Here is a 14,954-nt window from a genome sequence, read left to right as displayed (position 1 = left end):
TAAGGGGGGCCCCCAAATGACTTTTTTAATATTAAATATTACTCAAAATCCAGGGGCCCCCAAAGAGGTCCAGCCCGCCGGACCCCTAAATGATGACAAATTCCTAACTAGGCTACTGGATGAAAACTCCTTATTTTCTAACTACAGATAATTCAAAGTCCTGATGACTGGCTGTAATGGAGTGTTTGTGCGTATGTTTCTATGGTGACAGTGAGAAGAATTAAGCAATTGGTGACTATGCAATGTGAATGATGCAAGTTAACGGGCACTGTCGTAAGCTATCTTGGGTTTGCCAGACGAGTTCAGAATGCCAGAGTGAAAAGAAGTGTTTTTTTTTTTGTAGTGAGTTAAATTTTGTTCGAAATACCAATCTATATTATTACATTAGTCTACTCCAGTGGTTCCCAAACTTTTTTTTATCTCGTAGACCCCTTGCCATGTTTTCTGCTTTTCTGTAGACCCCCTGCCAGTGGCGTAGCAAGGTACCCGTGAGCCCGGGTTCAAGAACATCTTGGTGGGCCCGGGTTCAAGAACATCTTGGTGGGCCCCCCTCCAGCCAATAAGACAAATTTAGTGTGTGACAAAAATGAGCAATCTAAATGCAAAGACATTCTAATGTAAGGATCGTACCTTTTTAAAAAAAATAAGTTATTCGAATGGATGGTTTTAAGGTCATACGATGTGAATGAGTGGGCATTGCATTATATTGGTTTCAAAATCAACCACCACAAGACAAGAAAGAAACAAACTTCGAATGGATGGTTTTGAGGGAATACGATGAGAATGTATGGGCATAGGCATCGTATTGGTTTCAAAATCAACCACCGCTGGAATCCGCTATTGAAATAATTTAAATAGGCACTCGCTGAACCTCCAAGAAAACATTTAGCATCTATATTTCATTTAGTATGGGGATCCAACCCAGGACTTGTGTGACAGACTCGAGCTAAATGGGAGATGGCATAAACACGGCTTGGTGTTGGACCGAATTGATGTTGGAAATCAAGTGTCAGTGCTTCTTGTGACTGAATTAGTGACAGTATATTCTTAAAAGCACGGGATAAAACGATATTTTTAATTAATATCTATTCGTTTTAAGACACACTAGGAAGTAATAGGAAGTAACCACTGCCTGCTACACAAGTAAATATCACACCAGTACTGCTAGGACTATAGGATGTAACCACTGCCTGCTACACAAGTAAATATCACACCAGTACTGCTAGGACTATAGGATGTAACCACTGCCTGCTACACAAGTAAATATCACACCAGTACTGCTAGGACTATAGGATGTAACCACTGCCAGCTACACAAGTAAATATCACACCAGTACTGCTAGGACTATAGGATGTAACCACTGCCTGCTACACAAGTAAATATCACACCAGTACTGCTAGGACTGTAGGATGTAACCACTGCCTGCTACACAAGTAAATATCACACCAGTACTGCTAGGACTATAGGATGTAACCACTGCCTGCTACACAAGTAAATATCACACCAGTACTGCTAGGACTATAGGAAGTAACCACTGCCTGCTACACAAGTAAATATCACACCAGTACTGCTAGGACTATAGGAAGTAACCACTGCCTGCTACACAAGTAAATATCACACCAGTACTGCTAGGACTATAGGATGTAACCACTGCCTGCTACACAAGTAAATATCACACCAGTACTGCTAGGACTATAGGATGTAACCACTGCCAGCTACACAAGTAAATATCACACCAGTACTGCTAGGACTATAGGATGTAACCACTGCCAGCTACACAAGTAAATATCACACCAGTACTGCTAGGACTATAGGATGTAACCACTGCCTGCTACACAAGTAAATATCACACCAGTACTGCTAGGACTATAGGATGTAACCACTGCCTGCTACACAAGTAAATATCACACCAGTACTGCTAGGACTATAGGAAGTAACCACTGCCTGCTACACAAGTAAATATCACACCAGTACTGCTAGGACTATAGGATGTAACCACTGCCAGCTACACAAGTAAATATCACACCAGTACTGCTAGGACTATAGGATGTAACCACTGCCAGCTACACAAGTAAATATCACACCAGTACTGCTAGGACTATAGGACGTAACCACTGCCTGCTACACAAGTAAATATCACACCAGTACTGCTAGGACTATAGGATGTAACCACTGCCTGCTACACAAGTAAATATCACACCAGTACTGCTAGGACTATAGGACGTAACCACTGCCTGCTACATAAGTAAATATCACACTAGTACTCCGGGTTCAAGAATATCTTGATGGGCTCCTCTCCAGGCAATAAGCGGTTTTATGACGATGTGAAACAAATTACGCTGGAGGATCGCTTATTTGACAAGGAAAGAATGAATCCCAATTTTAAATAATCAACGCTGTACAGTCTTTCTTTTTGTTAAACATTAGTTACATGGAGACAAAATTACGCTAGTGAAATAAGTATTGAAATTAAATGCTACAATTTTTCGTTTGAATAGCATGATACATATTTAAAGGATTAACTAAGGTACAAATCTTAGATTAGTTTAGTAAATAATTAAATTAGTGGGATGTGAAAATTAAGGTCCCAACATGATTAAATGAAATTTATTATCGTAGACCCCCGTAGACATCTCATAGACCCCCAATTTATTTTTTCACTTTCGTGGACCCCTTGGAAGTCTTCGTAGACCCCTGGGGGTCTATATAGACCACTTTGGGAATCACTGGTCTACTCCATTGATTTCATTTCATTCCAAGTGGAACATTTGCATATTGTAAAAGAGGTTCTATTTAGTATTCTTCATAAAGAAATGATTCAACTTATTTCAAGTTTTGTAAATTAAAATATAATACGCCCCAGCGGTTTAGTTGTCTACCAGTAGCTTGGTGCTACAAGTCAAACATCCGCAACACTGACTGACTGATAATTGCCTATTCTCCCACTTGCCTTGGACAAAAAAATGCGAAAATTTAATATGTTATTAATTTTCGGGTTCACAAAATAACGAAGCCATATTCACGATCGAAATAGCAGAAGTTTAATTTACCAAAAAAAAACAATTTTTATTCATAATTAGGCATCTATTCTAAATACACAAATATAACAGATAAAAAAAAAAAAATAAAAAAAAAAATTAAACACGAAAAATGAAAGAGATAATTGTATCAATTAATTTGTATCAGTCATGTAATTAAATGTATAATACATATAGACTATTATAGACTAAGGGCAATAAATCTGTGCGATTAGAAATATTTTTACCAATTGTATGTTTGGCGCTATTTCATACTCTTAGCTTTCTCAATTCGCTATGATCCGATCACTTGTCTGGACCAGTTGGGAAAATGGGGGGTGGGGGTGTGTGTGAAAGAAAGAGATGTCTGGATGGGTTTTACCGTAATTGGTTTTTAAAAATATTTAACAAAAAAAAAAAAGGTGGAAACGACCTGAATACGAGCTCGTGACTCAGGCTTGATCCGGGATTGGGTGTCGCAGAAATAACATTTATAAACTTTTTACCAGAGTACCTTCACCTATCTCTTAGCCTGTTGGACCTTGGGGCCTCACACAAGATTTGTCGAACGTCTTTCTCCATTCCTCTGTCTTTTGCCTTGGATAGAACATATTTCAATGACAGGTCCGTCCATTCTTGTATGTTGTTTTTTCAATCGCTTTCTCTGTCTGCCTCTTCTTTTTCCTGGTACTGTTACCTGAAGGAAGGTCTTTGCGAGCCCGAAGACCTTGTACTATGGCCATAGAGTTTTCGCTTGCATTTTTTTTTAAACAGTAGTTTGCAGGTCATCGTGGGGTCCTGTAGCTGTAATAATGTGTTTTGACCGAATGAAAGGTCTACATTGAAAAATTCATGTTGGTTTTAGATTTACTTATTGCGTGGGTTGACATCTAGCTTTTCCACTAGCGAACACACAAACGGACACAATTAAGTCAATACATACAATTTTCCAAAATTTTTTAAAACTTTTGTTATTAAACGAAGAGGGAAAGCATGAGACCACAAATTTCCACCTAGAGATAGACTTCTAAATAAAACATACTACTAAAAGCTTTTTTACATACATAAAAAAGAATGTAAGACATAATAGGAATGTTGGGTCTACTGCAAATCCATACAACCAGAATTGACACATATCGAGAGATACCGCTTTTTCTCGTGTCAGTTCAAACCAAGGGAAACAACTATCAAATTAGTAAGGCTTTAAAACTTTAAATACAAGACTTGTAATAAGGCCGGCCTTGGATAATCGGAGCCGAAGTAAATTTGGGGGCACCTTCGATATGGGGTCACGGAGGTCACGCCCTACCTATATGAAATAAAATAAAAATTCAAAAGAAACAGCGAAAATACAAATGGCTATTGATTAAAAGCCTGATTGTGCCTTTATCTAAATCGACAAATATCTGAAGCTCGTATATCGCAAATTCTGTTCAGCAAATTAGAGTTAGACTAGAATACATAGTTTCTTTTCTATGAAATCAATTTTAGCTTCTCATAATGTGTTAGTCCTGTTGGAAGCTTTAGGCAGCTGCCTAGTTTGCCTATGCCTAAGGCAGGCCCTGCTTGTAAGCAGGATACACATTGGGACTCTTCCATAAGTGAAGACGAGTCTGGTCTGATTTATGAGTTACATCCCATTACTATCTATAAATAACAATAATCATGCCCGTAAAGCGAAAGCAACAGTATCTGTATTCTCCAGAGGTAAATGGCTTTGATCTATATCCACGTCACAATGGCGTGTAAGTATGTGTGTAGCAGTTGATGGAAAGCACCTGTTAGTGCCCTAAATGTGTTATGACTGACACGCTGTAAACAATACATTGGCACCCATGTCTGGGGGGAGGGGGGGGGGGACTAACCTGTTAGTAATAATGCGGTTCTTTAAATAAAGCCATTTTCTTTTTGAAACAGTGTTTTGTTGTCATAGTGACCAGTCGCTGAACTAGAAAATCATAGATAACGGTTACTGATATCTGCTATTTAGATTCATTGCACAATCTATTGGGAATAGTTCAAGCCGAGTCAAACAAAAGTTATTGTGTATTGTTCAAACAAAAGTTATTGTGTATTGTTCAAACAAAAGTTATTGTCTATTGTTCAAACAAAAGTTATTGTCTATTGTTCAAACAAAAGTTATTGTCTATTGTTCAAACAAAAGTTATTGTGTATTGTTCAAACAAAAGTTATTGTGTATTGTTCAAACAAAAGTTATTGTCTATTGTTCAAACAAAAGTTATTGTCTATTGTTCAAACAAAAGTTATTGTCTATTGTTCAAACAAAAGTTATTGTCTATTGTTCAAACAAAAGTTATTGTCTATTGTTCAAACAAAAGTTATTGTGTATTGTTCAAACAAAAGTTATTGTCTATTGTTCAAACAAAAGTTATTGTCTATTGTTCAAACAAAAGTTATTGTGTATTGTTCAAACAAAAGTTATTGTCTATTGTTCAAACAAAAGTTATTGTCTATTGTTCAAACAAAAGTTATTGTCTATTGTTCAAACAAAAGTTATTGTGTATTGTTCAAACAAAAGTTATTGTCTATTGTTCAAACAAAAGTTATTGTCTATTGTTCAAACAAAAGTTATTGTGTATTGTTCAAACAAAAGTTATTGTCTATTGTTCAAACAAAAGTTATTGTCTATTGTTCAAACAAAAGTTATTGTGTATTGTTCAAACAAAAGTTATTGTCTATTGTTCAAACAAAAGTTATTGTCTATTGTTCAAACAAAAGTTATTGTCTATTGTTCAAACCGAGTCAAGCAAGATTTAATGTCTATTTAAACTATAGCCTATGTAATATTTTAGATTTTAAAATATTTTTATTTCTATACATTTTGTATTTATATAATGTCCCTTATTCGGTTACAGATTGAGAAACATTTTGTTTATCTATGTAAAAAGAACGTTGAAAATGTGGTAGCGCATAAAAGACCGCTAAAAAAAAAACAACAACGTTGGAATAAGATGATACTTTATGACATAGCAGAAGAGAACTCTGCGCAAATATTAGCACGCTATAATAGCGACTTTGATCTTTGTGATAATGTTGTGTTTTTTTTTACGGTTGCCATTATTCTTCCGTAGAGTCTGACCTTTTAGTGATGTTGCCAATTTAAAAAAAAAAAAGCCAAACTTATATTAACTTAAACGATATTTGCATGACACGAACAGATTGTTTATTTATTCATAAGAACACTTATGTGCAGTTTTACAATTTTGCCTTTTTTTTTTCAGATGTATTTTTTTTTTTTTTACAGTCCTATGGTCCATAACACCGTTTTAACTCCTGTACTTTTTTTGTTTAATTGTATGACTGTTGTGGATGTCGTTGACTTAACAACAAAATAGCTTTTATATATAGCGCCACTTCCATGTTTATAGGCTAAGCATGGTCCAATCTTGTTTGTGGGCCGGTGGGGGGAGGGGGTATCTGGGAGAAGGTTTTCCGTGCTGCCTTTAGGCGCTCAGTTAAACACAACTCTGCTGGAGTCGGGTGTCAAACCTCGAGCCTCCTAGCCAAGATAAGCCCAAGCGCACTTAGCCTTTCGGCCACACATCCCACTTGTAGCACTAAACATATGGTAGACAACTAAATCACTATATATTTTAACTTGTAAAATTTGAAATAACTTAATAACTTTTTTGTGAACAATAGTAACTATAGCTTTTATTACAATATAGACACATTTTAACTTGAGGTGAAACAAGTAAATATAGTAGACTTTAGGAATAATATAAAATGGTATTTGGGAACAAAAATTAACTCGCTACAAAAAACTCGTCATTTCACTCTGGCGTTCTGGAGTCGTCTCCCCTTCCTAAGACCGGTGACGGCAATGCCGCTTCTCTTGCATCATTTACACTGCATAGCTTACCTCTTCCCATTGTCACCATGGAAACACACACACATACACACACTCCATAACAGTGACTTAGTTAATACAAAGACGGCGAAATACAAGTGGTTCTGGTCAGAATATTTTGACCAAAAAGTTAAGAAAAAAAAAATCAAACCGTATATGGTAATCTATCCACTATTTAAAAAAAAACAACATTTTTCTCATAATGATTACATAATTTTTTTTTAAGTATTTTTTTTTTGTTAAAAAATAAATATTTTATTAAATGGAAGATTGTCAATTGAATGAATTTTTTTTTTGCGATAACTCCTTTCCTGGCTCTCATTACTTGACAGAGTTGTTATGAAATTCTTCCTTAAAGGATGTAAACATCTAAATGAACTTTTTTTTTTTTCATCCTTCACAAATCCTTCACAAATGTTTGTTCTGGGGACTGGAAGTTCTGGCTGAAAGAACGATCCATACTTTTGAATGAAAATGGGCAGCAGACGTGAACAAGGAAAAGACCGAAGACAGAAATCTAACAACAAAAGGCTGAGGAATGCAAAAATAAGACTGAAGACTGTAGACTAAAGCAGAAGTCTGAAAACAGAAGACTAAAGGCAGAATACTGAAGAGAGAAGACTAAAGACTTAAGACAGAAGAATAAAGACAGAAGAGAGAAGACTAAAGACTTAAGACAGAAGAATAAAGACAGAAGACTAAAGACAGAATACTGAAGAGAGAAGACTAAAGACTTAAGACGGAAGAATAAAGACAGAAGAGAGAAGACTAAGACTTAAGACAGAAGAATAAAGACAGAAGAATAAAGACAGAAGAATAAAGACAGAAGAATAAAGACAGAAGAATAAAGACAGAAGACTTAAGACAGAAAACTTAAGACAGAAGAATAAACACAGAAGACTTAAGACAGAAGACTTAAGACGAAGAATAAAGACAGAAGACTTAAGACAGAAGACTTAAGACGAAGAATAAAGACAGAAGACTTAAGACAGAAGACTTAAGACAGAAGAATAAAGACAGAAGACTTAAGACAGAAGACTTAAGACAGAAGAATAAAGACAGAAGACTTAAGACAGAAGACTTAAGACAGAAGACTTAAGACAGAAGACTTAAGACAGAAAACTTAAGACAGAAGAGAGAAGACTAAAAACAGAAGATTAAAAACACAAGATTTAAGACAGAATACAACAGACAGAAGAATAAAGACAGAAGTCTAAAGAAGGACTGAAAACAGAAGACTGTAGACTAAAGACAGAAGTCAAGACTAAAGACCGAAGACAGAAGACAAAAGGCTAAAGACCAGGGGTGGACTAGCTATATGGGCATTTGGGCAAATGCCCGGTGGGCCGGTACTCAAATGGGCCTAAAGGGCATCATGAATGCCACTATGGCATGCATTAAATTGTTAAAAGTTTGATATTCTCATATATAAGGGGCTATATGAGCGTCTAGCTAAAATTATTTTTTTTTTACAGACTACAGTGTAATACAAAATTAATGTATTTAATCTAACACATTTTCAAAAATAATGTCATAGCTTACATCCGTAGACAGTGCTATTAGTAGGCTTCATCCTTTCAGGGCCTACAAACATAGCGATTAAAAAGCAAACATAAGGCCTATATTTCTTATAAAGATATAGAGCATGCATACAGTTATCCATACATTATAAAAATAACATAATGATTTTGAGAACAGAGAGGCCTATAATAGGAGGCCCATCATATGATATGCAATTTATGGGTTGTACTGTATAGAAATGCCTGGGCCGATTTTGAGATCCAGTCCGCCCCTGCTAAAGACAGGTGGGAAGCGTGGTCGAGAGGCCATTTGCGCTTGAACTTGGCTTGGCTACCTAGTAGGGGGGCTCGAGGTTCGACACCCGACTCGGGCAGAGTTGTGTTTACTGAGCGCTTAAAGGCAGCACGGAAAACCAACTCCTAGATACCCCCACCGGCCCACAAATGAGATTGGACCAAAAGCGCTCTGAGCATGCTATAAGCATGAAAGTAGCGCTATATAAAAGCTATAATAAAAAGACAGAAGACTAAAGAAAGAATGAAGACCTATGTCTTTCCCAGAGCGCTATGGTCAAATCTCTTTTTTAGACCAGTCGGGAGAAGGCGCTCAGCAAACACCACACTGCTGGAATCGGGTTTCGAACTCTTGCTCCCTTGTTAGGTCGCCAGGCGGTTTGCTCCACACATTATATTTCATCTCTTCCACCTTTAGGATGTGCGGGTCGCCCTCCTGGTTGACCTTCACTCACCACGCCTCCAGGGATGTTTTTGAGCAGCTCACCCACATATGAAAATGGCAGATGGTTTGAACCGCGCTAATAAACACACAGAGAGAACGCGCACTGACATTCACTAGGGTCTAGACATCTAGGTGAGAAAAAAAAATCATGGTATAGTACTGCAGTGAGTCACCGGTTTGTCGAGACCTATATATATTATGAGGTGTGATATGTTAAGGATGCTATAGCCGTGGTTCCGAATTCTTTTTACCCGGGACGTGTTTTGATTGTGTGACTTGGACCATCACTTGAGAATAGATTTATTAACTTGTAGATAACTATTTCAATTACAATATCCACTCATTAAGGTAATGATATTACTAAATGCATGACGCGTCGGACCGTCCGACTCGGACGTAGGCTAATCATCTCCTTTTTTGAAGTAACATCTGTATTATATAAGATACGATATTATTACTAATTAGTACATAAAGATATTAATTAAAGAAATAGGACGTAGATTGTTAAAAAAGTTACCTTATTTAAAATGTAAAAAAAAATACGCTTGCACAGTCGAAAGTATTAAGTGTACCCAGAGTTATCGAGTTTTCAACCTTTCTTAGAAAAATTGTTTACGAATCATGCAAAACAGCTTCCATCTAGTATCACTTCATTTCAATGATTTCGTATATAGTGCTTGACCAACTTATAATCACATTCCATCTGCCTTACTGTCTCAGCTCATCTCTGTTGTGGTCGAAACAAAACCACGCCAATGTTTACAATTTTCTTATCCAATTTAATTTCCATACTTTCGTGGTATTCCATTATAATTTTCTGGTATTCAACAATAAATTCCCTAATAATCAGCTATAATTTCTTAGTATTCCACATTACTTTTCTGGTTTTCCAGTATAACTTCCATGGTATTCCGCTATAATTATATATATATATATATTTTATATATTCCCACTATACGTGGGAAGCGTGGTTAAGTGATCTTGAACTTGGCTTGTCTTGGCTACCTAGCAGGGGGCTCGAGGGTTCGACACCCGACTCGGGCAGAGTTGTGTTTACTGAGCGCCTAAAGGCAGCACGGAAAACCAACTCCTAGATACCCCCTCCCCCTACTGGTTCACAAATGAGATTGGACCAAAACGCTCTGAGCATGCTATAAGCATGAATGTAGCGCTGTAGAAAAGCTATAATAATAATAATACGTTTCTCTTGTTCCACTTAAATTTCTGTGGTAGCCAACTCTTATTACGTTGGTTGTTCCTTTCATTTTCCTGTCAATCCACTTTGTTTCCCTGATGGCTAGCTCGTAAGTGGTCCACTTTAATGTCCTCGGTCACTATTTTATTCTCCCTAGACATTCATTTCTCTGCTCTTATATATATCTACTGGATTGCACTCATAACCAGAATCGCAAAACCATTTTTAAGTTAATTTCTCTAGCTATTAGTATCATATCTTATAAATTACAGACTCTACCATCCGAATAATATAATTACATCCAACACGCATCCATTTGTCAATCTAGTCATGCTTGTTAATCAGTGACATAAAATCTGCCTATTTAAAGATACCAAAAGGTTATGCGCTTGAGTCTGCATGTAGACATCAATTTCTCATTGATTTATTCTGTCACCTATGCATACGGACATATACCAACTTTCATTCGTTTTTTTCATTGATTTATTCTATCACGCTGTCATTATATATGATCTAGTACACTTTGCAATTTTTCTTTCAGAATGTAAGTTACTATTCCGTTCATTCTATCATTTCATCTTCTAGCCATGCGTGTGCTGTAGGGCGATTCTGATTTCAATATTCAATTTAGTCCACCGGTTTTACGTGTACATTATGTAGCAAGGAGATTGTAAAAGACTGGGCGGATTCGATGCCATTCTCATTTTTCTGGATCTGTACAGTGTGAATGAAACGTGTTGAAAGATTCGATACATCGATTGTATCGGGAAAAAAAAACAAAGGTTGGGGTGGGGAGGGCACGGGTATGTGTCAGGTCGATAAGGCCAAACAAAAGATCTCCGAGACTATTGGTTTTAGATGTGGTCATTAACCTTCCAGGAGGGCAGACAATTCTGTCAGTGAAGGATTTTTTTTTCTTCTCGATTGAAACAAACAAGAGATCCAGATCTAGATCCATATTGCATGCGCGGTAGAATGGGAATTTATTAGCCGACTAAAATAGGCATCCTTTTTGTTTTAAAGGTTTTAGATTACAAGACGTTTGGGAATTCAGGATATTTTTTTTTTGTTTTGTATTTGACCATTGCAGTCTTTACAAGGCAGGGAACTCACATTAAGAAAATAAAAAGAAAAGTTTCCCCTTTCAGACCTTGCGATCTATGGGGCAAATGATGATAAGGTCATCTGTTTTGGGGGCGAGGTGGTTTAATGGTTAAGCGCTTGGCTTCCGAACCTGAGGTCCTGGGCTCTCGGTGAAGACTGGGATTTTGAATTTCGAGATTTTTAGGGCGCCCCTGAGTCCACCCAACTCTAATGGGTACCTGACTTTAGTTAGGGAAAGTAAAAGCGGTCGGTCGTTGTGCTGACCACATAACACCCTGCTCGTTAACCGTTGGCAAAATGAAACAGATGACCTTAGAAATATCTTATTGATGAATGATGTCGCTTACAAAGACACACGAATGGCAACGTTTGTGAAAATCCGAAATTTGCCTTACAGACTTTGGTCTGCATATGATTTTATTATATGTTTTTGTTTTGTCAGTAGGAGTATTGATTGTCCGTAAGACTGTAAGCTGTATGAAAGCTAATTAGGAATCGCGGTGGCTGAGTGGTTAAGCGCTTGGCTACCGAACCTGGGGTCCTGGGTTCGAATCTCGGTGAAGACTGGTATTTTGAATTTCGTGATTTTAAGGGTGCCTCTGAGCCCACACAGCTCTAATGGGTACCTGACTTAAGTTGGCGAAAGTAAAAGTAGTTGGTCGTTTTTCTGGCCACATGAAACAGATGACCTTAACTTCATCCGCCCAAGGTCTGAAAGGGGAACTTTACTTTTAATAAGTTATCAGTGAACAAAACTGAACATACTGTTGTAACCCTATTCGCGATGCAATAGGATTTACTGTGTGTGATCAGCTGACATATGTGACACAGGCCAGTAATACAGTTTAGCGGAACAGTACTGGCACGTGAATAGCGCCCGTGTTATGGTCATCTGATCATAAGCCTGCGCAGACCAGAGACACAGTGTGTAGGAAAGCGGCAGTTCAAGACCGGAGAGCGTTGAGACCGGGACTGTTAGTCAGCCATGAAGTCGGTCCTGGTGCAGTCCTCCAGTGAAACGTACGAGTCCAGGAAGAGACACAAGAGTTTAGTACGGTGATATACGGTCTAACGTTGTAGTAGTCGATTGTGTTGCCAATTGTGTCGAATTGGCTGTTTAATTTGACCCTTATTAAAGTACCAGATTGTTTGGAGCCTTGTTGTCAAGTTCTTGATGTGTTGATGTGTTGTGTTGTGTTTAGCAGTATTTACAGAAGGCCTGAGTAGGAGAGAGAACGTTACAATACGCTTAATGAGACGAAATCAAAGTTTTCAAAGTAATCTTGTTATTGTTCACTATTCATTTATTTGTTTTTCTTTCATCTTGATAAGCAAAAAACATAACATCAACAGGTCTAGTTGAACAGAGTAGAAAGTTTGGAATAATAATGCTAAATCGTGTGCTCTAGAGGGAACATCACTCGAAGTCTCCAACTGAAGCTGTACAAGTTTTAAAATCCCAAGGGCTTAAGAAAACTTTCCAGCGAATCCTTCATATGTTTTTTCATTTTTAAAATACGAAAACATGTACACACATTCGAATGACATCATTGATCAGTATAAACACACACATTCAAATGACATCATTGATCAGTATAAGCACACACATTCAAATGACATCATTGATCAGTATAAGCACACACATTCAAATGACATCATTGATCTATTAACACAGAAACCAGCACAGCAGACCAAGAAACCTATTTTAAAAAACAACCTAATTATATAAGCACAGCCTAGACAACCATTGTGGTTAATCTATGTAGCAATTACAACCTAATGCAACCACTTGGACCAAGAAATACAAGGCCCAAGAAATGGAATTGGAGAAAGAAAGAGAGAGAGAAAATTCTAGACACATTTTTTTTAGCCTGACACCTTGGCACCAACTAAAATCTGGGTAACGTCACTCACCGGAAGTCAGACAGACCAGAAACACTTGGGTTTTATTGGTATTCTGTCTCTCAGGGTGTAATAATGGCTGACACAGATGTTAATAATGGAAAAGATGGATGGCGTAACACGGATTGGATTAGTTGGAAGGTTTATTGTCGGTCGTGTCTTATTTGAGATAATTGAATTTAAAAAGTTGAAGCTTATACATGTATTAGATTTTTGTTTCACTTTTCAATACTTGTTGCATATATACTTTCTAAAGGAAAAATATTTATTTTCTATATTAATATGTCTCATATTTTACATGCGACTATAACTAGATTATATAGTTGGGGAAAAGTAAAGGCGGTTGGTCGTTGTGCTGGCCACATGACACCCTCATTAACCGTGGGCCACAGAATCAGGGAACCTTTACAAAATCTTATCTTATCTTTATCTTATATAATACAGACGTTACTTCAAAAATCTGTCCCATACATCGCAAGGACCGAAAGGAGAACTTTACTTTTTTTTAAAAAATGTTTGATCTTTCTAAATGTGTCAACTCATTAAGTTAAATGATGAATAATTTTGTTACGCAGAAAGAATATAAATCAATTTTTTAAAATAATTTTTAAAATAATTTTAAATCTTTTTTTTATTTTCAGATCAAGTAACGGCCATTGCTTCACTGATTGCTCTGTTACAACGTAACTGTGTACAAACTCACCAGTTAACAGCTGTATGTCACCAAGCTTTTGCTGTAGCAATGTAATCTACTGAGAATGGAGTAGAACCAACTGGTGTGTTCAAGAAAAAAAAAGCATGGCACTTGGCAAGCGTGTACAAAATGTTGCCGTATTTGTTATGATTAGAATCTGCATCACCGGAGCTTCGTCACGAAGATGCAGTAATTGGCTGCTTTGGGGCCTATGTAGGTCGTTACCATGGAGATGCTAACCGTCAACCCCCACCAATCAGCCAGTGTCAGCGACACGTCTGGAGAGGGCAAATGTGCAGACTTGAATTACACCGCGAGGAATAGCCAGATGCTCGCTCCTGTAAGGGATGCGGGACTAACTAAGAGATCTGGGTCAGCTGACTTTGGTAGCACCGAAATCACGTGTTTCTACACAGGTCCAGAGAGCAAGCACAACTCCGAGGGCGATATGGCCGGATTTGAGATGCCCAAAATCAAGCTCAGCCCCGTCAATCAATCTGAAATGACCAGTAAGTGCTTAAGGCTTGACACAACCGCTTTCACCCATCCTAGCTCCCCATCGTTAGATCCTCCTGCTTATTCACCAGAGCCCACTGCTCCGGCTTCTGCGCCTGGGAGCACCTGGCACACTGCAGCTTCCGGTGGATACATACGGACGTCTTTCCCAGGGATGGATTCTTTAAGCGGAATCGGAAGTATGGCCGCCCCATCGGGTGGCGGTGATGCTGATGGTGAGGACGCCGAGCAGAGGCTGATGATGGGCCCGGCTCGAAGACTTCTTGACGACGCCTTTACTCTCAGGATTAGAAAGAGAACAATGAATACGTCACTTCAGGTGAAAGTCTACAACTTCTTGGAGAGGCCTACTGGATGGAAGTGTTTTATCTACCATTTTACTGTGTAAGTAATCTA

At 37.8% G+C, this 14,954-nt stretch overlaps 1 protein-coding gene across 4 annotated transcripts in view; it reads left to right on the top strand.

Annotated features, from left to right (window-relative positions):
• The window catches only part of LOC106058847 (potassium voltage-gated channel subfamily KQT member 1-like), a 127,608-nt gene that overhangs the window by 41,671 nt on the left and 70,983 nt on the right, over positions 1-14,954 (top strand). For all 4 annotated transcript variants that reach the window (XM_056032569.1, XM_056032567.1, XM_056032568.1 and 1 more), the window contains exon 2: positions 13,990-14,942. In XM_056032569.1, coding sequence (XP_055888544.1) covers positions 14,269-14,942 — 674 coding nt within the window. In that variant the 5' untranslated portion in view covers positions 13,990-14,268. The remainder of the gene's footprint in view (positions 1-13,989; positions 14,943-14,954) is intronic.

Source organism: Biomphalaria glabrata, chromosome 6 (assembly GCF_947242115.1).
Source record: "Biomphalaria glabrata chromosome 6, xgBioGlab47.1, whole genome shotgun sequence".
Taxonomy (NCBI): domain Eukaryota; kingdom Metazoa; phylum Mollusca; class Gastropoda; family Planorbidae; genus Biomphalaria; species Biomphalaria glabrata.
Note: the sequence above shows the minus strand (reverse complement) of the source record. Positions and strands in the feature narration are given on the sequence as shown.